This window comes from Aquarana catesbeiana, linkage group LG12 (genome assembly GCF_042186555.1).
Source record: "Aquarana catesbeiana isolate 2022-GZ linkage group LG12, ASM4218655v1, whole genome shotgun sequence".
NCBI lineage: Eukaryota > Metazoa > Chordata > Amphibia > Anura > Ranidae > Aquarana > Aquarana catesbeiana.
In genome coordinates this window covers 25,157,459-25,184,859 of record NC_133335.1, presented here as the reverse complement: position 1 = coordinate 25,184,859, position 27,401 = coordinate 25,157,459, and the positions used below count along the sequence as shown (strand labels likewise).

Below are 27,401 nucleotides of genomic sequence, written 5' to 3'. Positions count from 1 at the left end.
TTTTACCGACAGGTTTCAGCAGTCTTCTTATACAGATTGGTTTTATTTTAATTTGTTTTGTTTTAATTTGTCAATTAGGAAATCTCAATCAATGGGACTGACCATTTAAACACTTGCCTAACTGTAAATATATGTCATGTTTTTGACGATAAATACCAGGATTATGTCTGCAGCTAGATGCTAAGTACCCCAGTACCTTTTTTCCAGTTAGGCAGCCAGCTTTCCAAGAATTCGACGCAAGATCACTTTTATAGGGGCGGGAGAGGTCCCCCCCACCCTGTGCCACTTTCCGGTTGCTTCCAAGCTTACCGGAGCTGTCGGTAAACCCAGAAGCGATCCAGTGCGGCCGATGGCTAGGCAGGAAGTCAAGTGAGGGCAAGGTGGCCCCCACTTGGCTCTATGCCTTTGGAGGACCGCAGCACATGTAAATGGTGTTTAAACCACACATGTGAGGTATCTCCGCGATTGTTAGAGAGAGAGCAATAATTCTAGCACTAGACCTCCTCTGTAACACCAAACAGGTAACCTGTAAAATATTTTAAAATGTCGCCTATGGGAGTTTTTATGTACCGTAGTTTGTCGCCATTCCATTAGCGTTTGTAGTTTTAAAGTATTACATGTTAGGTATCTTTTTACTCGGCGTAACATAATCTTTCACATTATACAAAAAAATGGGCTAACTTTAGTGGGTTTTTTTTTTTTTATTCATTAAAAAATTGCGTTTGAAAGACTGCTGCGCAAATACAGTGTGACATAAAATATTGCAAGGACCGCCATTTTAATAATATATAATATTTAGGGGCTCTAAGTGATTTTTTATTAAAAAAAAATATTGATTTTTACTTGTAAACAACAAATGTCCAGAAAAGATAGTATAATGGGTTGTATTAGGCAGCCTTATAGTGACAGATGTGCAGGCAGATTTTTTAGATACCTCTTACTTTTATAATCGGTGTGAGTGATGGACAATCAAGGTCTTTTAGGTGATGTTGATAGTAAATGACCAGATCGTGCACACAGGTAAAAGATCTTTTTTTAGAGATGAAAAATCTTCCTGTATCTTCTCTTTTAATAGCGTAGTGGGTGACCACCTTGTTCTTCTGCACTGGAGAAAGGAGAAACAGCTGTAAGATGTGAGCTTCTAGTACCTGAGTCTCATGGTTTATGGGGAACTAAGAATGGCCATAGCAAGATTGGTTACTGACCATAAAGACTATATTTGCATAATTCAAATGTTTAGGAAGTACCTATACCTCACTCTACACACCACATCAACAAAGCAACCTGTGCTCGACCCATTGGTGCTGCTGCTGCACATTTCTCACCAATTACCAGAGTAGGCTTATTTCCATTTGCAGAGGTGCCTGCTTATCCTCCTTTAAATGCTAATATTTTCCACAGTGCCGTGCAGTATAAATATAAAATAAACTAAATAAAACTATAATAAACCAAGTGACTATTTGTCTCCTGTGTACTGTATCTCTAAAAATAGGAAATTACCTACTAATAGCACTAGGAATCTTATATCCAAAACAAAAACAAACAAATAAAATTCATTTAAAAGTCCTTTAATTATCACTGTGCATGTCCATCACTATTATTCATCCACTTGTGCAAGAATAAGCACTTGGTGTATCATAGTTTAAAGGAGAAGTACAGCCAAAGCTCATTTGGCTGTACTTCTCCTGTGGATCACAGGAGTGTAGTTCGTTCTGCACTCCTGTGACCCATTTTCAGCAGACAGCGGGCTGAAGTCCATTGTCTGCTGATGTCACAGAGCCGGTCCAAGCTCAGGCAAGATTGTGGCAATGGAGTCGGGATCCGCCCACATGCCTGGACTGGCACCCTGCTCAGCCTCTCAGCTAGCTCTCTAGCTGAGAGCCTGGGCTGGCCGCTCCCACCCCCTCCACAGCCCAGCACTCCGGTGAGCGAGGGGGGGGGTCAGAGCAGAGAGCTGCTGACTAACAGTCAGCAACTCTCTACTCGGCGAGCTCTGAGAACCAAGCGATCTGTTGTATTAGATCGCTCGGTTCTCAGTCTTAGAGGCGCCGAGGCGGGCGACCGACGGAGGAGCGACCCTCAGACAGGCGTGGCCCCGGGAGGAACCAGGGACCGCCCCGTCTCGCCCGCCCTGCCGGGGAGGTGGAGCATGAGTGCACGTGGCAGGTACATCCCCCCTTATGGAGAATAGAAATGGGGAAGGTGTTTTGTAATAATGCACTTCTTTGTTCAATGCTGACAATGCTGCTTCTCCAAAGATACAGTACAGTGTTTTAATGGTGGCATCGTAAGATGAAAATACAGGGGAACAATCTAAAATAAGTATTACAATCACTATATCTAAGGACTTGTAAGCTACATTAGATAAAATTTTGTGTTATTAGCTACAGAGCCTAAGACAAGGGGAGTCAGTCCCTTCGGACACAGATAAAAAAGACAACCTACTCTGATTGACTGACAAATGTAGGAGGAGCGGAGAAACTAATCAATAGTACTGTATATACTCGAGTATAGGTCGATCCGAATATAAGCCGAGACCCCTAATTTACCACAAAAAAATGGGAAAAAAGTATTGACCCGAGTTTAAGCTGAGGGTGAGAAAAGCAGCAGTAAGTTGAAAAAGAGGGTCAACAATGCCCATCTGCAGCTGCATACCTCCCTGTGTCCTGTGCATGTGTGCCTGTGTCCTGTGCAACCTACCTGTGCATGTGTCCCTGTGTCCTGTGCAACCTACCTGTGTCCTGTGCATGTGTCCTGTGCATGTGTCACCTACATGTGTCCTGTGCATGTGTCACCTACCTGTGTCCTGTGCATGTGTCACCTACCTGTGTCCTGTGCATGTGTCACCTACCTGTGTCCCGTGCATGTGTCCTGTGCATGTGTCACCTACCTGTGTCCTGTGCATGTGTCCTGTGCATGTGTCACCTACATGTGTCCTGTGCATGTGTCACCTACCTGTGTCCTGTGCATGTGTCACCTACCTGTGTCCTGTGCATGTGTAACCTACCTGTGTCCCGTGCATGTGTCCTGTGCATGTGTCACCTACCTGTGTCCTGTGCATGTGTCCTGTGCATGTGTCACCTACCTGTGTCCTGTGCATGTGTCACCTACCTGTGTCCTGTGCATGTGTCCCTGTAGCAATCTGCATCGTGTGCCGCTCTGCATCCACCAATCAGCGTGTGATAATAACATTCGGCGGCCATTCCACTGTTCAAAAGCCACGCCTCCTCCTCGTCTGTGATAGGCAGAACACTTAATTTCCCAGCAGTCAATGGTCAGCCTATCACGGACGTCCGCGCATCCTCATACCACGGACGAGGATGAGAGGATGTCCATGATAGGCTGAACGCTGAATGCTGGGAAATTGAGTGTTCTGCCTATCACAGACAAGGAGGAGGCGTGGCTTTTGAACAGTGGAATGGCTGCCGTCTGTCTGCATGACACGCTGATCATGTAGGCAGACGGCGATAACTCGAGTATAAGCCGAGGGGGGGCACTTACAGCTTAAAAAAAGGGCTGAAAATCTTGGCTTATACTCGAGTATATACAGTATACTGGTCTGACTCTTATCTGAAAGTCAGACCAGCTAAAAAGAGAAAGCATCCGTTTGTTGCAAATAAATTATATTCAAAATTACAATCTAGGTCTAACAGATCATTAGTATATTTCAAAAGCCGCAAACATCTATCCTTACCTGAAAGACAATAGTGTAAATCTGTGCTTGGCCTGACAAGAAAAGAACCGTTTGGTCCAGGCAGGAGGAGGATCTCCGTCTCTGCATCATCTACATCAGAAAACCAACTGGGAGGAGAAAACAGTAAATGACCAAAGCGTACCAACAAGAAATACAATGTGCATACTGGGGTCTGATACTCTACTACTAATCACCCGGCTAGCTCAGCTTTTGCTGTTTTTCTAAATTATCAACATGAGAGGTTGTTTCCTTTCAACAAGTATGATTTTTATCACATGTGCCTCTGGCTTCTTTAAGCAATAAATGTAATGCCAGGGGTGAATAGGAAGTATGCGAGAGGAGTCATGGTTTATTATTCTTTTTTGTTTAACTGGCACTGTAACCTTTTGAGGAGGACCTTTATTACTCCTGAGGAGGACCTTCATAACTTTTCAGGTGGACCTTCTTAATTCATGAGGTGGACCAGCATAACTTTTGAGATGAACCTTTATAATTTTTCAGGCGGAAATTCCTAATGTTTGAGGTGGACTTTCATAAGGTGTGATATGCAAATTCCTAACACTTGAGAAGGACCTGCATAACTTTAGAGGTGGAAGATCATAACCATTTATAATAGATGATCATAACCATTCATACTGTAACTTCTGAAGTAGATCTTTGTGATAGAACCTCTCAGAAATCTTAGTTTGCAGAGCCTTGCCAGTTTTATAATGAAATATTTTAATGTTACTTATTCAATCATCCTCCACCCCCAGGTCCAAATCTACATGCAGGACATACCTCTGCTTCTCCACTGACTTCTCTCTGATCAGATAATCACTAGGCACATATCCCCTTATAGCATCTCCTCCAGTCACATCCACCTTGCTCACCAGCCAGCGATTCTTTTTCATTGAATGGACTTGAAATCGTTCCTTGGCTTTAATACTGATCTCATCCTTACCCGTGGCTTGCCAGTCTTTCACACTCATGTATTTGTCAGAAATACCAAACCTTTTGTGATCACTAAATGAAAAGAGCCACAAAACAGTTAGATTGTTTGTACTGGTGGACCAAGCAGTAGAATCACAAATTAAACTTTTTGAGAAGTTGACTTTAGGAAGAATACAAAATAAGTATTTGGAAAGCTTGCACTGTAATGCCCCGTACACACGGTCGGACTTTGTTCGGACATTCCGACAACAAAATCCTAGGATTTTTTCCGACGGATGTTGGCTCAAACTTGTCTTGCATACACATGGTCACACAAAGTTGTCGGAAAATCCGATCATTCTGAACGCGGTGACGTAAAACACGTACGTCGGGACTATAAACGGGGCAGTGGCCAATAGCTTTCATCTCTTTATTTATTCTGAGCATGCGTGGCACTTTGTGCTTCGGATTTGTGTACACACGATCGGAATTTCCGACAACGGATTTTGTTGTCTGAAAATTTTATAGCCTGCTCTCAAACTTTGTGTGTCGGAAAATCCAATGGAAAATGTGTGATGGAGCGCACACACGATCGGAATTTCTGGCAACAAGGTCCTATCACACATTTTCCGTCAGAAAATCCGACCGTGTGTACAGGGCATTAGAGGTTTGATGAAGAAAATATTGTACAAACAAAACTGATCATATAGAGGATTGCCAAAAAGTAGATCAATGATCCCAGGACACCCCAACTGATACCTTTTAGCCAAATAAGTGCTTATTTACTGTGTCTGTACCCAGACCATCCATTGCATGATATTAAATAGAGTTGGACAAACAGTTCGGGTCGAGCAAAAGTGCGGCCCAAACATCGCCTGTTTGCCCGTTCAGAGAACACCTGAATTTGCAGGCCATTCGGCCCCCGCCGAACACCTTGCAATGCACTGCACACTGCACAGTGCATTGTAAGCCCTGATTGGGCAAAGTTTTGCCCAATCAGGGTGCAGTGAATAGCTGGTTGTTAAGGAGCGGTCCAGGAAGCCGGCCGTGATGTCCTTAACAGTTGAGTCATCAGCTGTCAAGGGGCTTCGCCCCTTGACAGCTGAATAATAAAAAAAAAACATTGCGGGATAAAAAAAGTTAAAAAATAAAAGGAGTGCCCCCCCAATCCATACCAGGCCCTTGGGGTCTGGCTCGAATTTTAAGGGGGAACACCACGCCCATTTTTTTAAAAAATAGCTTGGGGCCCCACAAAATCCATACCAGACCCTTATCCAAGCATGAAGCCTGGCGACGTCACCTGATGGCACCGCCCCCCTTGTGACATCACCAACTGGTGCATGTTGGGTCGGTGATGTCACAAGGGGGCAGTCTGCAGGTGGCCCCGCCCTTACCTATATAAGAACTGTCAAAAGGCAAGCCGGGCATTCGTCGGTTTGCCTTACCTTTTTTTCTTATTCGTGTCGGTGGCGTCGTGATTGACAATAGATTTACATCGGGGGGGACACTTTTTTTTTTTTTTGATAAAGGAATTGTCAAAAACTGTCTCTGTATTTTTATGAATTTTTGACACTTTTTTGGTAATGGGTAGGGGTACCCCCTACTCATAAAGTGGGCTTCCAGATTCCGATAAGCCCCCTGCCCGCATGCTCCCACAACCACAGCCCAGGGTTGTGGGGATGAGGCCCTTGTCCCCATCAACATGGGGATAAGGTGCTTTGGAGTGGGGTGGGCAGAGGCCTCCTGCCCCAAAGCAATCACCCCCCATGTTTAGGGCATGTTGTTATGGTTCAGGAAGGGGGGGCGCTGCCAGGCAGCATGCTCAGATAAGGGTCTGGTATGGATTTTGGGGGGACCCTACACTGTTTTTTTTTATTTTTTTAATGTGGCATGTGGCTCCCCTTAAAATTCATTCCAGACCCAAAGGGTATGGACTGGGGGGGGGGGGGGGGGCGCCACTCCTTTTTTCTATTTTCAGCAATGGTATTGTATTTCTGGCAATTTAAATGTCATTTCATTTATTTATTTTTTTTCTTTTGAAGTGTCGCTTTTTGCTGCAGCATGTTCTTTACATGCTACAGATGCGCCACTTTACAGGCAGACTAAAGGGACCCCCCAGGCACTATATTTAAAGGAATTTTTCATTTTTATTGTTGCAGTTTAAGCATCTTTAAAATCACTGCTCCTATAAAAAAACATCTTTAAAAAAAAATGTCATTGATACATGTCCCCTATGGCAGTACTCGGATCCCACATACCCTTTTTTTGGCCAAAAACTTGCATATAATCCTTCAAAATGGGAACATTTGATTTTTCAAGTTTGGGTCCCATAGGGTTCATCGTTCGGGTCAGAACTGTTTCTCTGATCAGGAGTTCTGGTGCAAACCGAACAGGGGGGTGTTCGGTCCATCCCTATTACTGATGCTTTTTCCTCACTTGAATGGCAACACCGAATAACCATAAGCAAAATGCTGGAGAAGGAGAGAGCTTGTAGGGGGTTCTGTTCAGGATTTCAACTCCCCTCAATGGCAAGAAATAGCAAATTAAGCAGATTCTTATTAACTAATTTGAAGACTGGCTATAATGAACGTTACTCAAATATTTTGCTTTCCACAATCTCTTGAAATGAGGGTCGTTTATCAGCGTCCTCGTTCCAACATTCCAGCATTAATCTGTAGATGTCATTGGTGCATAGCGGTGGCATTGGAAGCCTGTACCCCTTTACAAGCTTTGTTACCAGCTCCTTAGAAGGTAGACCTGCAAAAGTACAAGAGAGGAATACTGTTAAAACAGTCAGCCCCTAACTTTTTGTATTCTTCAATAGTGAGCTTGCTTTCCCTGCCATAATTCCAGCTTTGTGTGTCCCATCTGCTCCTGTTACATTCTCCATAATGTTAACGAAAAAATATAATTCACTGGGGATGACAAGATCCCCTCATATTGGGAACAGCAGGTGTCCAGACCTGGGATCTCAGCAACAGCAATGCAGAGATCCCGCAAAGAGAGTCCCCAAAAAGGAAGGAGAAGCTGCATACTGATGGGTCATACCTCTGCCCACTCTGTTTACAAAGATGTAAACATACAATAAAGATAAAATGTTAACTGAATCTACTGTAAGAAAATCCAAATAAATAGCTTCATTAAAAAAAAAAAAATATTTCTGCTATTCCTATGACATTGTTTCCTCTTTGCCTTATTTGATGTTTTAACTTTTGTCAGGGTCTGAAGGAAGAGTAGCTTACCCCAGGGGCGATTTTGGGAAGATGCAATCATCATAGTTGGGGACTCTGCTGATAGATAGAAGCCTCTGAGCCAGGAGAAGTATATTACCTTTATACGGATGCTGCCCCAGTGTGAAAATCTCGTACAGGACAATTCCAAAAGACCACACATCGGTTTTATCAGAAAATTCAGAATACTCCAAGACTTCTGGAGGCATCCATCTTATTCCCTGAGGGGTAAAGAAACATTTTATTGGGTAAATCAGGTTTCCTTTTTTGGTCCAGTCTCAAAGGGGTGTACAGACAAAATATAAAAATATGGATTGCTCAGTATATGGAGGTAAAAGATCTTGTCTAAATGAGTACTTAAAAAGCCCCATGTCATCATTTTCATAACACTCTGGTAGTAACATGCAGGAACACCAGAGAGAAGTGAGTTGCAGAGAGATTGGCCAATAGTATATGGGAAACAAGAACTCCCTCCTGTAGAAGTCTGAGTCACAGAGAGATTGGACAATAGTATATGGGGGGTGGGACCTCCCTCCTGCATATATCTGAGACACAAAGAGATTGGCTAATAGTATATGGGGGGTGGGACCTCCCTCCAAAAGAAAGAATCCCTTTAGCATTTGAGGCTTATTCTTTTCTTTTTCTTTTTTTATGGATCTCTGCCTGAGTCAAACCTTTTTCTGGACGGAAAATCCAAACTGGGCGATTTTGCAAAGAAGGTTGTTGCCAACCAGGATATTGCGACCAGCTAAGTCAAGATGACGCACACGTTTCACTTCCAGATAGGCCATTGCGTCTGCCACTTGCTGCTCTATGTACATAAACTCTGCTTCCTCTAAATGAAGTCCTTCTTCACCTGTAGAGAAATGAGAGGAAGCAATATGGGTATAGAGAACATTGCTTTTCTTTAATCATCAAAAACAAATGTAAAAAAAAAAAAAAAAGAGTTTCCCCTTACAACCCCAGACCAGTAACATGACCCTTAGGCCTGATTCACACCTATGCAGTTTTAGTGCTTTTTGCATTTTGCAGATTTGCACTACAGTCCATTTAACATGCTTTTCTATGGAACACGTTCTGTAGTGCAAATCTGCAAAATGCAAAAAGCACTAAAAATGCATAGGTGTGAATCCAGCCTTAGGCTGGATTCACACCTATGCATGTTGCTTTTGAGCGTTTTTGGAGGTTTTTTTTTCATGCTTGCCACGTTTTTGAGCAGCTTTTTTGCAGCGTTTTTGCCGCGTTTTTGCCGCGATTTGCGTTTTGCGTTTTTTTTTTTTTTTTTTTATTACAGTTTTTTTTACAGTCTTAAAAAAAATAAAAAAAAAAAAAACAGCAAAAACGCATCAAAAACGCTGCAAAAACGCTGCAAAAACGGTGCACTTGCGTTTTTGATGCTTGTCCATTGAATTCTATTACATGCAAAACGCTGCATTTTGCATGAAAAAAAGTCCCTGACCCTTTCCAAAAATGCAGAGAAACAAAAAGGCATTGATGTGAACATGTTCCATAGGAACCCATGTTAAAAAATTCCCGTGCATTTCTGCAAAATGCAAAATGCATCAAAAAACGCGCTAGTGTGAATGGAGCCTTAGGCTGGATTCACACCTATGCATTTTTAGTGCTTTTTGCATTTTGCAGATTTGATCTAGAGAACTTGTTCCATAGGAAACCATGGTGAATGGACTGTAGTGCAAATCTGCAAAATGCAAAAAGCACTAAAAATGCATAGGTGTGAATCCAGCCTTAGGCTCGATTCACATCTATGCATGTTGCTTTTGAGCGTTTTTGGAGTTTTTTTTGTGATGCTTGCCACGTTTTTGAGCAGCGTTTTTGTAGCGTTTTTACAGCGCGTTTTTGCTGCGTTTTTGCCGCTTTTAGCGTTTTGCTTTTTTTTTTGTATACAGTCTAAAAAAAAACAAACAAAAAAAAACGCATCAAAAACGCATCAAAAACGCTGTAAAAACGCTGCAAAAACGATGCACTTGCGTTTTTGATGCTGGTCCATTGAATTCTATTACATGCAAAACACTGCATTTTGCATGAAAAAAAGTCCCTTACCCTTTCCAAAAACGCAGAGGTACAAAAAGGCATTGATGTGAACATGTTCCATAGGAACCCATGTTAAAAAATTCCCATGCATTTATGCAAAATGCATCAAAAAACGCGCTAGTGTGAATGAAGCCTTAAGGAGAGTGAAGATCAGTGGTGTGGATGGCAGGGCAGGTAAGTATAAGATCTCTCATTTACAGGTGGTATTATTTTTCTAAAATTTACATCAGGGTTTCTTTTACCACTTGAACACCAGGCCTTCTCTGACACTTTTTGTTTACAAGTTTAAATCAATATTTTTTGCTGGAAAATTACTTACAACCCGAAAACATGATATTATTATTTTTTTTTTTAGCAGAGACCCTAGTGAATAAAATGCCGATCGTTGCAAATTTTTATGTCACACGGTATTTGCACAGCGGTTTTTCCAAATGCAATTGTTTTTGAAAAAATACACTTTAATGAATTAAGAAAAAAAAAAACACTAAAGTTAGCCCGTTTTTTAAATTTAATGTGAAAGATGATATTACCCCGAGTAAGACAATAAAAAACACAATATATACCCTAATTTTACTGTAAAATATGAAAGATGATGTTATGAGTAAATAGATTCATAACATGTCATGCTTTAAAATTGCACATGCTCGCGGAATGGCGACAAACTATGGTTCTTAAAAATCTCCATGAGCGTTGCTTTAAACATTTTAGCAGGTTACCTGTTTAGAGTTACAGAGGGGGTCTAGAGCTAGAATTATTGCTCTCCCTCTAACATTCACGGCGATAACTCACGTGTGTGGTGCGAACATCGTTTACATATGTGTGCGCCACTTACATATGCGTTCGCTTCTGCACACGAGCATGGAGTGATGGGGGCATTTTTTTATCATTTTTTTTTTTAATATTTACACTGTCCCTTATTTTTTTTTATGACTTTTTTTTCCTATTACAAAGAATGTAAACATCCCTTGTAATAGAAATAAGGATGACAAGTCCTCTTTAAGAAGAGATCTGTGGTCAAAATGACTCCAAATATCTCTTTTACTTGTAAAAGCAAAAGATTAAAAAAAAAAATATGATCTTTTGCTTTAAAAAAAAAAAGTGTTTACTTCCGCTCTAGACCGGAGTGACGTCATAATGTCACTCCAGTCCTACACAAGCCATCATGTGCTTAACAGTTATTCAAAATGACCCTTCCAACTCAGTCTGTATTTTTTATGGTTTTCTGAAGGTCCATACTTTGCAAACATGGCATTCATTCAGTGGTTGACCCACTGGCTTTCCCAAAATCCTGCAAAGAGCTTAAAGTCAATGGACAGGCATCCCTCAACAATAGCAACTTTACAGTTTGTAAGATACTTTTATGGGCTTTACTGTTCTACTAACCTCGCAAAAAGGTTTGGAGGTCTCCTTTCTCCATGAACTCTGTGACAACATAGACGGGATCCTGTGTGGTGCACAGGGCGTACAGTTTGGCGACATTCCTGTGACTTAGCATCTTGTGAATCTCAATTCCACTCATGAAGTTGTTGCTTTTAAAAAAGTCTGTGGGATAAGATGGAGAACAGGATAGTGGAATGAGAATGTGTCTCAGAAAACTTTTACAGTCTCTGACCTTCTCCTGTAATTTGTCTGTAGACTCTGACCATCTCCTCTGATCATTTCACAAAGCGCAAATCTACAGCAAACTAATTTTCAAAACACCCAACACACTCCAGATGACCTTGTTTCCCCATTTAGCTTTCCTTCCCCTCTGTAGCATGCGCTCTCTACCTCTCCTCATGGTTGTGTCCTCTCTCCTTGCACTCTTTCCTTCACCCCTCTTCCCCACCCCACAGCCTGTATATATCACCCTCACTTCTGTCCTCTCCTTATTAGTACACTCATCAACGCCTCCTAATTCTTAACCCACATGTTAATAAAACCCCCAGGATGCTGAGACATGTCCCTTCATATAAACCGCAATCCCATATTACCTACCTCACCCCTCTGCTTCTCCTGACCTCTGGAGAGATATGGGCTTCCATCATTTAACTGTACCCGATGTACCCATCACCCCACACCCTCTGGCAGCAGCCGCAATCCACACAATTTAGTTTCCATTCCTCTTCTTCGCAAAACCAGCCTCCCCTTCTCCGGCACTCTTTAGCTAGCCCACTCGGTCTGCAACAAACTCACCTCTGTCCATGACCTCTTTATCACTAACTCCTATAATCTACTTGCTGTTACTGAAACCTGGCTTCATAAATTCAACACCGCATCTCCTGCTACCCTCTCCCACGGTGGACTTTTCTGGACTCTCCGAGACCCAGCGGACAGAAGGGAGGTGGAGTTGGAATCCAATGCCCACAAAGCATATCACATACCTGGTAACAGAGCCTGATATTATTATTATACAAGATTTATATAGCACCAACAGTTTACGAAGCGCTTTACAATATAAAAGGGAGACAGTCCAGTTACAATACAATAAAATACAAGAGGGTTAAGAGGGCCTTGCTCATAAGAGTTGTGAATGGCCTTTGTATGTTTTGTTAGTATTTTGAAATTAATTCGCTGGGCGATCAGAAGCCAGTGTAGGGATTGGCGGAGAGGGGTGGCAGACACTGAGCGTTGGTAAGGTAGATAAATTTGGCAGCAGCACCCATGATAGACTGAAGAGGGAATAGCCTATGGAGAGGTAGGCCTATGAGAAGGGAGTTGCAGTAGTCAAGGCGAGAGATAACAAGGGAGTGAATAAGAAGCTTGGTGGTTTCATTAGTTAAAAAGGGGCGAATTTTAGAGATGTTACAGAGGTGAAGTCTACAAGCTTTTGACAACAATTGGATTTTGGGCTAAAAGGACAGGTCAGAGTCTAGGATTACACCTAGTACCCTGGCATGAAGGGAGGGAGTGATGGTTGCATTATTGACCTTGATGAAAAAGTCATGGAGGGGGGCACAGGCAGGGGGGAATATTATCAGCTCGGTTTAAGGGAGATTTCGTCTAAAGAAGTGGTGCGACATCCATACCGATATGTCAGTAATGCGAGAGTAGGCAGAAGGAGTGAGGAGTAGAGAGAAAGATTTGTGTATCATTGGTGTAGAGGAAGCTGTGGGAGGTTTTCAAGTGACCAAGGGAGGTGGTGTAGATAGAGAAGAGGAAGGCCTCTCTTACACCTCTGTGTCGGGGCCCCTGGTAATGTAAACAGGAGGCACAGGAGTACAGAGTGGTACGAGTACCTGTAAGTCTTGCTAGCAGAAGGGCAGCTGTCAACGCTGGGCAGGTGAAGTCGTTAGAAGGCTCCAATAAACAGGCAAGCTAGTAGGCAGCAGACTGAGGCAGGCTGGTACTGTGGAAAGCGGGCAGCTGAGACAGTTGCTGGTAGCAGACTGTAGGTCAGCCAGAACAGAAGGGTGCTAGGCAGGTACCGGTGACAGCAAGCAGAGTAGCAGAGTCAGGTAGTCCAGGTCATACACAGCCAGGATGGATCTGTTACAGGGCACAGACAGGAGCGTGGTCAGATCACAAGCCGGGTCTGGAACTGAACAGTGAAGCAGGAGCCAATGGATCAGACAGAAGTGGAGGTCATGGGACAAGCTGAGGTCAGTGCAGGTGGGGTTCAGAGAGTAGTCAAGACAAGCTGGGTCACCTCCTCCCCTGCTTGCCTCCAGGACTTCTCCCGAGCTTCTCCCGTCCTCTGGAACTCCCTACCCCAATCTGCCCAACTGTCTCCTACTCTGTCCACTTTTAGGTGATCCCTTAAAACTCTTTTCTTCAGAGAAGCCTATCCCACCTCCATCTAACAATTGTACTTTTTTTCCTCCATCAGCTCATCCCCCACACACCCCATATTAACTTATATCACTTGACCCTCCTTTTTAGATTGTAAGCTCTAACGTGCAGAGCCCTCTGATTGCTCCTGTATTGAATTATATTGTAACTGTTCTGTCTGCCCTAACATTGTAAAACGCTGCGCAAACTATTTGTGTTATATAAAACCTGTATTGAAAAAATCTCCTGTAGTATATGTGCAGTTTGTGCAGTACATCTACAGTCACTGACTATGTCCTGTAGTTTTCGTCAGTCTCTGGCCATCTCCTGTACTACATCTGCAGTCTCTATGTCCTGTAGTTTTCATTTGTCTCTCACCATCTCCTGTATTGGGCCTGCAGTCTCCGATTATTTCATGTAGTATGTCTGCTGTCTCTGACTGTCTCTTGTAGTGTGTCTGCGGTATTTGAACATCTCCTGTACTATGTCTGCAGTCTCTGACCATCTCCTGTAGTATGTCCACAGTCTCTGACCATCTCCTGTAGTATGTCCACAGTCTCTGACCATTCCCTGTAGTAAATCTCCAGTCTTTTACAATCTCTTGTAGTATCTCTACAGTCTGTGGCAGCTTTGTGTGACATTACATTTGCTAATAATTACATGTGGCCCTAGGGTGATGTCAGTGGCCACATTTGAGACCCTCTCTATTTTAGGTAAGTTGACCACCACAGGTGTAGGCCATGGATACAGTGGATTACACACGATGTGAAAGAATAAGCAATCAACACCTGGTTTCAAAGCATTGTCAGTGTTTATATCAATGACGTTGCTGATAACAGCCAATCACACACCTTCAGATATAGTCTGGATGAGGGCTTTCCTGTCTTCATCTGCCCATTTTCCCTCCCAGAGGCAAATTTCGAAAGTCTCAGCCTTATGGCTTTTCACTTTTTTCACCAATGTAAAATCTGACGAGGGCTTTTCCCAGGTGTCCTCGGTTTGGTTGGGAACCTGCCAAAACAAATGATTTGTGATCGTACAAATAAAGTTGATGGAAATCACAAAAATCTCATAAGATCTTTAACATGTTCATGTCGTTTCAAAAGTAAGTTTAGTCTTTTATAATCTGCAGCTTTCCATATAATAACATCTGGTGATCCTGCCATGAATGTGAGTTAGTTAGTTATATAGTTTGTTTGGTTGAAAAAAGTCCATCTAGTTCAACCAATAAAAGGGAAAAAAAGTACAATCCTATATACACAATCCTATACCCACAGTTGATCCAGAGGAAGGCAAAAAAGCCTGTGCGTGTTCCGGCATTTTCTGTTATGGGTTGGTAATGCTGTGTTCCTGTCTCTCAGTTGTGATGTCACTCTGTAGCACGAGTTTCCTATGCACACACAGATATGGTCCACTGTAGTCACCATCAGGAAACCCATCCTGCAAAATGCCATGCATGCCCTGATTTCCACCTACAACCCCAAACCCTACTGGTAGATCATTTCAGTTACAGGCAGGTATGTATGTCTAGTTGACTTTGACAAGGGCATAGTTGATTATAAGGTTCTTTTGATTCAGGGCTGATGTAAGTGGTTCCATGTGCTCTAAGATATGTCAGCCTCCTATTAAATGGTCAGTCAACACAATAATGTTATTTTAATTATTGATGGATCCTGGTGGGCAGAGTCAATCCTGGTTTCCTATATGTCTTGGATACACCAACAGTGAGAGTTTGGGTTTCTTCACCCACCGTTGTGTGTGTCCCAGCTCCTCCTATTACATTTTTCTTAATATAAGATTAATATAAAATTGAGCAGGTATGGTGGGAATCCCTTATAATGGGCACAGCAGGTGTACAGACCCAGGAAGGGATGGTGGGAACCCCTTATAATGGGCACAGAATGTGTAAAAAAATGGCAACTCAGCACAGAGATGGTGGGAACCCCTCATAATGGGCACAGCAGGTGTACAGACCCAGGAACTCAGCACAGGGATGGTGGGAACCCCTAATAATGGGCACAGCAGGTGTACAGATCTGGGAACTCAGTACAGGGATGGTGGGAGGTCCTCATAATGGGCACAGCAGGTGTACAGACCCAGGAACTCAGCACAGGGATGGTGGGAACCACTCATATTGGGCACAGCAGGTGTACAGACCCGGGAACTCACCACATAGATGATCTGAACCCCTAATAATGGGCACAGCAGGTGTACAGATCTGGGAACTCAGCATAGGAATGATGGGAACCCCTCATAATGGACACAGCAGGTGTGTAGACCTAGAAATGCAGGTTGACTCTCCAGCATCTATCTCAAATATACATTTTGGGTGGACTGATAATAATGAGCGGAAGTAAAGACAAAAAAAAATCTTCTCCCTGCAAGGTAAGGTCATAATGTGCTAGTATGCATACTAGCACACTATGAAAGACTTACTTTGAAACAAAGCCCTCCAGTGACACGCTGCCACCACTGACAGGGCTTCTATCTCCACCTGGTCTTCCTTTCGGGTTTGAGGGCTGCAGTCTTTTGAGTGGCCGTGCTGCGATGACGTCACTCCCACACATGCATGTGGGAGTGACTGTTTACGGCACAGGTCTCTGAAGGAATGGCACCGTTATGTCATTCCTTCAGAGCGCATGCGCTGGTGACTTCACCGGCTGCAGGGACATGGTGCATGTTTAGGAAATATTCTATATACCTACAAGTAAGCTTTATTATAATTGTCCAGAGGGACTTTACTACCACTTTAAGGGAATTGTCTTCGTATGTAGCATATTTTTGTGTTTAGATATCTCTTACTTTTAGAAACGGTGTGAGCGGTAGGTAGTCGTGGTCTTTTAAATGATAGCGGCAATAATGGACCAGATTGTGCATGCGGGTATAAGATCTTTCTTCAAAGATGAATACTTTTCCTGTATCTTCTTTCTTGATCATGTCATGGAGGACCTCTTTGTTCCTTCGCACTGAAGGGAGGAGAAGGAGATATAAGACTCGGCCATGACTTCTTGTAGCTGAAAATCTCACATTTTAGGCAAGTTTTAAAATGGGTGTTATAATTTGTGTGAAGTATTTTTTTTTTCTGTCTGTGACCGCATTGGGGAGATTTACTCTCACTATCTGTCCATGTGACATCCAAGGGCTCTCTAACTTAGACGTGTGACTATAATTTTTTTTAATCTAGTTCAACACACCTGAAAATAACTGTCACTTTTTTGAAAATAAGTGTCCTTATCCTTGTGATTTAGCTTTGTGAATTGAGCCACTGAGTGTTAAAAAGTCATAATCTGTGACAAACTGTTAGACAAGCACAAAGCAAGAGATTCACTATAAGCATCTTTACTCACCTGAAAGACAATATCCTGAGTCTTTGTTGGGTCTGACAAGAAAAGAACCATCCATGTTTGGTTCGGATAGGAGGAGGGTCTCTGCCTTTGCACCATCTATTTCAATAAACCAGCTGGGAAGACACAAACATGCATATCCTAAGCAAACTATCAGGAGTCACAATACTGAGTTTTGAAGTTCCATCACCAACTACCAAGCTAAGGAAATCAGCGCCAAAGCTAAGTGTAGCTAAAATTAAAAACAGAAAAATTAGCATAAGGGACAATATTTACAGTCAGTAGGATGTGTCCCTTGTGCTGATTCATCTTCTTTCAGTTGAAATCCTCTTATATCCCTGTCTCAGGCTCTCATCAAGAGAGCTCAGCTATGCTCACCCTTTCTGCCCAGCCGCTCCATTCCCTTACTACAGCTTCTATGAATGGAAATAACTATCCTGAGCAAACTATTAGGAGTCACAATATACATGCAGGGATCTGATGTTCCATCAGCAACCACCCAGCAAAGGAACCTGGATGCTAAGCTAAGTGTAGCTAAAATTGCATACAGAAAAAAAAAATCAACGTAAAAGACAAAACGTACAGACAGTAGGATGTGTCCCTTGTGCTGATCCCCCCCCCCCAAGGGGCTGTTACAGGCTCTCATCTTTTGCTCACACTTTTTGCCCAGCTGCTCCATTCCCATACTACAGCTTTTATGAATGGAACACAATATTTGAATTTAGGGGAGCAAAGCTATCAGTCACATGCCTGTCCTCCATCCTTGGATCCATTTTCTATTCACAGAAGCTGCAATGAGAGCTTCTCAGGAATGTGTACTATGCATTTTTTAGGCTAAACTAATTTACAATATGTCAGTAAGCCTGGCATAATGGGCTGTTGCTTTGAAAATGGCAGACTTATGGATGTTGATTGATATAATTATTTAGGCCTGGAAAACTAGAATGTTTTCTATACATCCTTTAAAATAGCCAATATTAGTTAATAATTAGCAATGAACTTGAGTTTGGCCAAACTCGGTAGGCAGCTGTCATTACTGAGCCAATGAACTGAGTCCAGGACATTCCCCACTCCACAGCTGCACATAAAGGGAAGGGAAGCTTATGACATAATTGACCTGGTGACCAGATTAGATCAATGATTTCTCAAGCATCCCTGCCCCTTGGTGTATGTGCAGCTGCTGGTAATATTCAATTTAGTCGATCACTGACAGCTGACTTCCAGGTTCAGGCCAAAGCCATATTTACAATGGGCTTCTAACCTGGTTGTACAGACCTGCTATAGTATTTTGTAACTTTTTTATTTTTGTATTAGAATCCTCATACAGTTTTGAGGTAGAGATTTAATAAGGGTAAACCATATCAATTTACTAATTAGCAAGACCTCCACACCCCAATCTTCTCTTTCTGCTTGACTGACCTCTGCTTTTCCATTGGCTTCTCTCTCCCCGGGTGAACAGAAGGCACATATCCCGTCACAGTGTCCCTTCTCCCAGTCACCCTCACCTTGCTCACCAGCCAGCGATCCTTTTCCATCAAAAGGACTTGTAGCCATTCCCTGGCTTAAGCCCTGGTTTACACCGGTGTGGCTTTGAAATCGCACTACTTCAGCGCGATATTAAAGCTACACATCAGTGCGATTTGCACAGACGATTTCATTACAGCTTGTGACCTAATTTAACAGAAGTCTATGCAAGATGCAATGAAATCATCAAAAAGTATTGCAGGAACCTTCTTCGTAATCTCTTTGACATGAGTCGTGGCGACATGAATGGTTCCATTGTCGAAATTAGGCTGTGTCTTTGGAACTGGCAAATCGCATGACAAGTCGCACCGGTGTGAACGGGGGCTTAACTGTGATCTCGTCTTCAGCCATGGCCTGAAAGTCCTTTATATTGATGTATTTATCCAAAAGGCCACTTAATATGTCATTCCTAAGTGGAGTGTTTTCTCTAAGAGCCCTTTCACACTGGGGCGGGCGTCGGCGGTAAAACCCGCTATTATTAGCGGCGTTTTACCGCCGGTATGCGGCCGCTAGCGGGCCGGTTTTACCCCCCGCTAGCGGCCGAGAAAGGGTTAAATACCACCGCAAAGCGCCTCTGCAGAGGCGCTTTGCCGGCGGTATAGCCGCGCCGTCCCATTGATTTCAATGGGCAGGAGCGGTAAAGGAGTGGTATACACTCCGCTCCTTCACCGCTCCGAAGATGCTGCTGGCAGGACTTTTTTTACCGTCCTGCCAGCGCATCGCTCCAGTGTGAAAGCTCTCGGGGCTTTCACACTGGAATGAAAGTAGCGGCACTTTCGGGTCGGTTTGCAGGCGCTATTATTAGCGCAATAGCGCCTGCAAACCGCCCCAGTGTGAAAGGGCTCTAAGTGGAAACGGCAACCATAATCTTTTTTTTTTTTTTTTACAAGCTGTTTTATTTAGTTTTAAGACATACAAGATACAAAGCACACATCATCTAGATCTCACCATGTGATGTAAATGAAATTATATGGCATATGACATCAATACCTACTATTACTACTATCAAAGTATTTCAACAATACCTGTCATTAGAGGAGCATTGTGTCTAGCCAAAATAATATATTTGATGCTGGAGGAGCTTTGTAACACCATCACATTTTTTTTTTTTTTTTGAGAAATTGTTATGTGATGGTGTTATTATGCAGCATATTAAAATTGCAAATTGTTGTTATTAATTCTGGTACAACAGCATAAGGTAGGTTGTGTACATCTTGATTATGGACAAGCGTGCAAGATAGTGTTTTGGTACTGTCAAAATCCATGCCAGGTCTTCCAGACCTCCTGCTCTCAGAATCCCTGCCAGGACTTCCAATGGTACTCACAGAATTCCTGCAAGGACTGCCAGAGTTCCCAGTAGTGACCCTGGGCTTGTCCTCTAACTAGTAAGGGTATTTAAGTACCAGCCTTTGAAGTGGCAGGTGCTTTGTTTTTATAGCTAGCTACAAGCCAGCTATAATACTTGCCTGCCAGCTTCCTGTTTGTTGATGAACCCTCTGCTCAGACCTGTTTTTACTTACTTTCTGCCTTGACATCTTCTCGGGGACCTCACTACTCTCTCACCTTCTGCCTGTCTTGACCCCTGCCTTGACCTACTCTCTTCTGCAGCCTTAGTACACCTAGACTCTACATTCAGCCATTCCCTTGGTGGGGTGATCCTGAGGGCTTATGACTCATAGCAAAGTAAACCTGGACCACTAGAGTTTCTGGCTCGTCTCCATTATTAAGAGTTCTTGTGAAGATCAAATGCCATCTCATTGATTTTCCTGGCCCATATAAACATTAAAAATCCAGTTCTTCAGGCCAAAAAGAACTGGATTTTGGATAACTCTTATGCCCCGTACACACGGTCGGACATTGATCGGACATTCCGACAACAAAATCCTAGGATTTTTTCCGACAGATGTTGGCTCAAACTTGTCTTGCATACACACGGTCACACAAAGTTGTCGGAAAATCCGATCATTCTGAACGCGGTGACGTAAAACACATACGTCGGGACTATAAACGGGGCAGTAGCCAACAGCTTTCATCTCTTTATTTATTCTGAGCATGCGTGGCACTTTGTGCGTCGGATTTGTGTACACACGATCTGAAATTCCGACAACAGATTTTGTTGTCGGAAAATTTCATAGCCTGCTCTCAAACTTTGTGTGTCGGAAAATCCGATGGAAAAAGTCCGACAACACGCTCCGATCGCACATTTTCCGTCGGAAAATCTGACCGTGTGTACAGGGCATTAGAGGAGGACGAAGCTTATGAACCACTATGTCTGCTACTTTTTGTGTTTTTCCATAATCCTCACTTGTTGGAAATATGGATCTTTACTGTGTTGTCATGAGAATAGCATGGAATTCTGGTCACTAAATTCTATTTCCATGACTTGTGTTATGTAACAGTTAATTACCTTATCTGTGATACAACACATCAAGCATAGGCTATAAATTTCCTTCTGGTTCAAGGCTAGAGACCACAAGTATCTTTAGATGGAGCAGAAGAAAGGGCCAATGTCGCCAAGACTTTGAAGAGGCAGCTTAGTCCTCCAGTGGGCATTCTGCTGTGAACCCTCAGAGGTTGGAGCTTCATACTGTGACTACTACAGATGAGGCATCATTTAGTGTGAGATTCCTATGACTCTCTCATTCTTCCGGTATTATCCCATGAAAGGACATTCTTCCAGGAAAGAAAGTGGCTACACTTAGCAGGTCATATACTGACAATTTTCCCGTTTTAACAGAGTTAAAAGGGTTTCCTCAGTCAAATCCCCTTTTAAGCCCTTTCCAGGGGCAGTGGTCGAATAAGTGTATTGTTGGTCCCAGGCTGTTTGCAATACATGGTTCCCCCTACCAGTTTAATGGGATCATATATGAGGTCTGTAAAGCATTTCCTGGAACACAGAATCTGAATTATGAATTGGATCTTTTGTAGCAGTATGATTTTTGCAATTTACGTATGCATTGGTGGCAGATAATTTCAAAACGATGCTTCCAGGTATGGTTAAGTGGAAGTTTTGTGTTATAAAGTGTTTACAGAGAATAGAAAGACTGCCATTGTTAAACCTCTGCTAAAATTGACTAACTCTAAATGGCACTGAAATTAACATTTTTTAGCAAGCCTATGAGCCCCATCTGCTGCCCCTTGTAATCATTCACCGACCAGAGTTTTCCTTTCATGTCTATGAGCACACCTCTCGTTTTTATTGTGTGACAGAGAATAACAAGGTCAGCTTTAACTGATATGACTGCCTGAGTCCAACAAAATAGGTATTTTCCGTTGTTTGCTTTCTGTTACCTACTAGGATACAGCCGTACCAGCTGCCTATGCTGATAATGGCTGTTTACAGGGTTTTTTTTTTTTCTTCCCACATTGCTGAATGATGGGTGTGGTAGGATGGATGACGGGGAGGCAAAATTTGATTGAACGAAAAAAAACTTATCGTCCATGGCCAGTTTATAAGGGGATATTCCTTACAAGATTTTCTCCTACTTCCTATTGTGTATTCATAACAGCAAGTAAAGGGAAATCCCTTCAGTAGGGCTACAGACAACAATAAAAACCCAGCAGGGGTTTTAACATTTCCTTACTTTAGGCAAAACAAAAATCTAGATATTATCTTACTTCTTAATATGTAAAGACAATGCTCTTGTAGGACTCTCCCCTGCTCTGTCTCCTAGCCTTCTTTTTATTAGAGAGAACATGGGTCAAACTTGCTTGTGGCACACTCTTTGTATGTGAACCCAAAGAATCGAACTTTATATAATGTTTAACATTTAAATAAAAAAAAGTCTTTGTTGCAGACAGTTGCAAGTACCCCAAGACACCTCTGTAAAGTGTGTATTGTCTAGGAATATGTATGGTTGGAGACTACATCAGTGCTCATCCCCAAATTATTGAAGTACATAAATAAAACTATAGGGTGGCGGCTGCTGCATCCTGGATGGGTGGTGGCGATCGGCCATGCCACAGGATGGGTCCAGTGAAAAACTTGTTTGAGAACCCCAGGGATTTCTGCCTTTGTTTGGCCGGGTTCCCCCACCCACCCTGTGATGGGTCAGATGGAGCACATAAACTACCATGGTTTTAAATTTTGATTACAGATTATTCCCACTTTGAGCTTTTGAGTTATTTGCTGACTATAACACGGTGTCTGTCTGATTGAACCTGAGGAAGAGCAAGTCTTGAAATGAGTCATGCATTTGGGCAGGAGTCTATTTGTTGTATACAGTGCCTTGAAAAAGTATTCATACCCCTTGAAATTTTCCACATTTTGTCATGTTACAACTAAAAACGTAAATGTATTTTATTGGGATTTTAGGTGATAGACCAACACAAAGTGGCACATAATTGTGAAGTTGTCAGGTCACCTGAGTCCAGGTGACAGATGCACCCCGTTGGGGTCTGGAGTGCACGGCAAGGTAGTGGACACTACGGCTGACTGCTGCGGATGGAGCTCTAGGATATACACTAGAGCAGGTACCTACACGGATGACACTGGGAGCTAGAGCATGAGATTTCCCAGGGCGTGGAATCTAAGAGCCAGCGGGAGTTCACCAGAAGCCCCTAGTGGTGGGGATGGATTTAGCTGCAGTCTGGCTCCAGGTTACAACCCCTAGGGCCTCCCAGCTCACGGTAGACAACAGGGAGGTAGAGTGGGAACAGCAGACTGCGACAACAAAGGATAGTCAGGAGATAGCCAAAGGTCGGGGCAACAAGAGGGTAAGGATAGTCAAGAACAAGCCAAGATCGGTAACTGGAATCAGACAAAGAAGACACAGCAAGTCACACAATTAAGCTAAACACAATATTGATCAGCAGAGCTGGCTTGCAGTGCACAAGTTAATATAGAGTTCCCTGATAGGCGCTGTGGTGGAGCCATGCTTTGAGGAGAGATTACTTAAGCAGCCAGGTGAGAGTGGCTGGCCTCTTAAGCAGATCACATGGAGAGGTAAGCTGACAAACAAACATTACGGCATACCCATGACAGAAGTGGAGAGAAAATTATAAATGGTTTTAAATTTTTTTTCCAAATAAATTTGGGAAAAGTGTGGGGTGCATTTGTATTCAGCCCCCCTGAGTCAATACTTTGTAGAACCTCCTTTCACTGCAATTACAGCTGCAAGTCCATTCTTTTTTGTAAAATAGCTCAATCTCTGTCAGATTGGATGGCGAGCGTCTGTAAACAGCAATTTTCAAGTCTTGCCACAGATTCTCATTTGGATTTAGGCCTGGACTTTGACTGGGCCATTTTAACACATGAATATGCCTTGATCTAAACCATTCCATTGTACCTCTGGCTTCTGGTGAAATGCAAACAGGACTTCTTATGGCTTTTCTTCAACAATGGCTTTCTTCTTGCAACTCTTCCATTAAGGCCAGATTTGTGGAGTGCACCACAAATAGTTGTCCTGTGGACAGATTCTCCCACCTGAGCTGTGGATCTCTGCAGCTCCTCCAGAATTACCATGGGCCTCTTGGCTGCTTCTCCGATTAATGCTCTCCTTGCCAGTCAGTTTAGGTGGACGGTCATGTCTTGGTAGGTTTGCAGTTGTGCCATACTCTTTCCATTTTCGGATGACGGATTGAGCAGTGCTCCATGAGATGTTCAAAGCTTGGGATATTTTTTTTATAACCTAAAACTGCTTTATACTTCTCCACAACTTTATCCCTGACCTGCCTGGTGTGTTCTTTGGCCTTCAAGATGCTGTTTGTTCACTAAGGTTCTCTAACAAACCTCTGAGGGCTGCACAGAACAGCTGTATTTATACTGAGATTAAATTACACACAGGTGGACTCTACTAAATAATTAGGTGACTTCTGAAGGCAATAGATTCCACTAGATTTTAGTTAGGGGTATCAGAGTAAAGGGGGCTGAATACATATGTATAACACACTTTTCAGATATTTATTTGTAAAAAATGTTAAAAACCATTTATAAGTTTGCTTCCATGTCACAATTATGTGCCACTTTGTGTTGGTCTATCACATAAATTCCTAATAAAATACATTTACGTTTTAGGTTGTAACAAGGCAAAATGTGGAATATTTCAAGGGGTATGAATACTTTTTCAAGGCACTGTATATACTGTATGCCTGTCCAAACTGGGAAGTTTGCAATATTATGGAATATTGTGTATAGTCTGTATGGACATATAATTATATATAACACATGGGGTATATTACAAATATGTGTCCAGTATTGTGGATTTTAGCTTTGCATGAATAAAGTTTTGTGTATGCACCAGAAGAAAGTATCACTACACAGAGTGGCCCTGTGGATACATGAAATATATATACGTGCCACATCCTATGACTGATTTGACAGAGAAGAAAATTTTAGGAGGGACTTTGGACTTTGTAGGCACAGTAACATCACGTAAAAAAAAAGTGATGTTACTGTGCCTACAAAGTCCAAAGTCCCTCCCAATAAAGTTTTGTGTAAATTTGGTCTACTTGCTTTGGTGCCCTATAAAATCCGCACTACCCGATGGTTTTATTTTTATGTATTCTGTAAAATGGGGCTCTACACTCATTTATGACAGTACCCAGACTAGGTCATACATATGATCACTGGTTGGGGCGAAGCTGGTAAATACATAGAGGGCAGGTTGTTGCCAGCACACCTCAATCTTCTGCAATCAATTTTTTTTAATGAACATTTACCCACCATGTCCTACAGAAAGTGCAGCCTTTCGGGGCCACCAGGGTTCCATTCATCAGGAAGGGGGGGGAATTTTGCCTTATGAAGGGACCCCTGGTTATACCGAACGACTGAACTTTTCTGTACGACATAATGAGGAAAATGTGCAGTAATACACATACTTGTGCATTGGAAAATGTATATTGTGAACAAATGTGTGGCACAAAAAAAGAATCACTGTATGAACATAGTGGACAAAGGGGCCTTACAGCTTACCTGTAGGCTGAATAGAAGTTTTAACTGGCTCTTACATTGAATATCAGGAATGTCTTACACTTGCCTGGTCACATTTGATATGCAAATCGTGACTCACTTACAAAGTCATCACTCTGCCCCCACCCACAGCTCCATTTTAAGCAAGGAGAAGGTAGCTGCCCATTCGGGGAAAAAAACTCTAGCCTTCCTGGCCTTTCCATGAACCCAGTTCTTCTACTTACGTCTTGTTCTCCTTCGTCTCTTCCTCCGCTAGATAGTTGGATGGTACAAATCCTTTCTCACCCGTTTTGCTGCCATCAGAGTTTATCTTCTCGGCTTGCCACCATCCTTGGTCTGTTTTCACAACCTGAAACCGATCCCCAGCCTTGAAACTTAAGTCACCCTTCATAGGGCCAATGAAGTCATACAGAGCGATGTACATATGTACTGACTTGCTCATGACCACTTAGCCTTCGGATGACCAAGAGAGAACCAGATCTGAATGGAAGTTACAAGGCCAGGAAGAACAAGTCTCAGTAATACCAGATGGAAAAATCCAAATGTGGTATCACTCCCAAGAGAGAGGTGCATAGATTGTGTAAACGGCTGGGTCAGTCTTAAATAATTACCGGTTGCAATTCTGATTATACTTCCTCATTGCTGTAAGATTTAGATCTCTTGGCAAAACAAAGGACAAGCCAGTAGGAGAAAGGGGAAAGAATAGGGGACTTCTTAAATCCAGGAAGGGTATAGGCATTTGTTGTTAGGGATGAGCTGATTTAATTGGAGTTGATTTTCCCCATAATTAACAGGAAAAATTATACATTTTAAATAAGGAGGTTGAGTTTTTCAGGGTATATAATTATTATACGTGATTTATAATAATGATCAGTGTTGTTTACTTTGTTTCATTCAATTATCCTTATATTTTAGTTTTTTCCTTTTTTGTGTGTATTCAATTGTTATTTGTGTAGTTATGTTTTTATTTTTTTTCTTCTTTTTATTTTTTTATTTTTTATGTATTTGTATGTCACTCTGACCGGCTCTCAATGGAGCTGGCTCACACATCTCCGGGGCGGCTGCGCAGCAAGTTGCACAGGAGTCCTGTGTGTCTTTTGTTCCGTTTCAGGTCCAAATTCAGCCAAAAAATTCAGACCGAAATCGGTCCTGAAACGCTGAACAGGGACGCACCGGACCCCTGCTGTGAGCCGCTCCGCACAGCATTGTGAACTCAGCCTAAAGGGTTCTATTTACAAAACAACCGCTCATCAATGCCGAATTCTGTCTGTGTTGTTCCTAACACAGTGGTTTCCAATAGCTCCATCTAGTGGCCATAATAATGCAATATTTATTCTAAAATACCTCAATCAGCAAATCGCAGCGTTCCTAAACCTGCTTTTCAGTCATGACACCATTTCCCCGTCAGCAGAACACAATAACTCTGCAGGAGGGATTCCACCATCAACACAGTCAGTTTTGATTGGGAAATTGAGCAATTTTCTTTTCTTCCACTCGTGGTGGAAGGAAAGAAAACTGTATCATCTTTGGCCTGCCTAAAGCCTGGTGCACATGGGCCGAATATCACATAATTAGTACAGGGAGCTACTCAGTTTTTTTTTTTTTTTTGTTCAGCTCGCAGGGCAACCAGGGTTCTGTGGAAACCTAGGGTTCATCCAGAGATTTCCAGGTGTTCCTTAAATTGCATAGTTCCAGGGCCAAGTCTACTTGGCCAAGCCAATAGTATGACCCAATTATCTTTTTAGCTGACTGTTAGGGTTCTATTCTTACTACTGGCCATCAATGTTAGAGACATATTTGCCATTGACCCTTGATGAACTGGTTTTAGTAAAGTTTCCCTGAGTCTTGAAAATTATTTTAGGGGTTTCTTTGGGGTAAAAAGGATGAGAAAATATGCTTTAAACTTAAATTGTAGGATTAAGTATATACTTTATAGCTAGCTGATCCCCTCTCAATATTGTGATGACAGCCACCTTGCTTTCACT

General features: G+C 42.5%; 1 protein-coding gene across 1 annotated transcript in view; it reads right to left on the bottom strand.

Moving 5' to 3' along the window:
• The window catches only part of LOC141114015 (uncharacterized), a 49,770-nt gene extending 22,369 nt beyond the window's left edge, over positions 1–27,401 (bottom strand). Inside the window, exons 1-11 of the mRNA XM_073607437.1 lie at positions 25,641–27,401; positions 16,986–17,098; positions 16,441–16,604; positions 14,490–14,649; positions 11,272–11,430; positions 8,511–8,692; positions 7,937–8,057; positions 7,201–7,363; positions 4,475–4,699; positions 3,695–3,801; positions 942–1,105 (exon numbers count right to left, since the gene is read on the bottom strand). Coding sequence (XP_073463538.1) covers positions 942–1,105; positions 3,695–3,801; positions 4,475–4,699; positions 7,201–7,363; positions 7,937–8,057; positions 8,511–8,692; positions 11,272–11,430; positions 14,490–14,649; positions 16,441–16,604; positions 16,986–17,098; positions 25,641–25,858 — 1,776 coding nt within the window. The 5' untranslated portion in view covers positions 25,859–27,401. The remainder of the gene's footprint in view (positions 1–941; positions 1,106–3,694; positions 3,802–4,474; positions 4,700–7,200; positions 7,364–7,936; positions 8,058–8,510; positions 8,693–11,271; positions 11,431–14,489; positions 14,650–16,440; positions 16,605–16,985; positions 17,099–25,640) is intronic.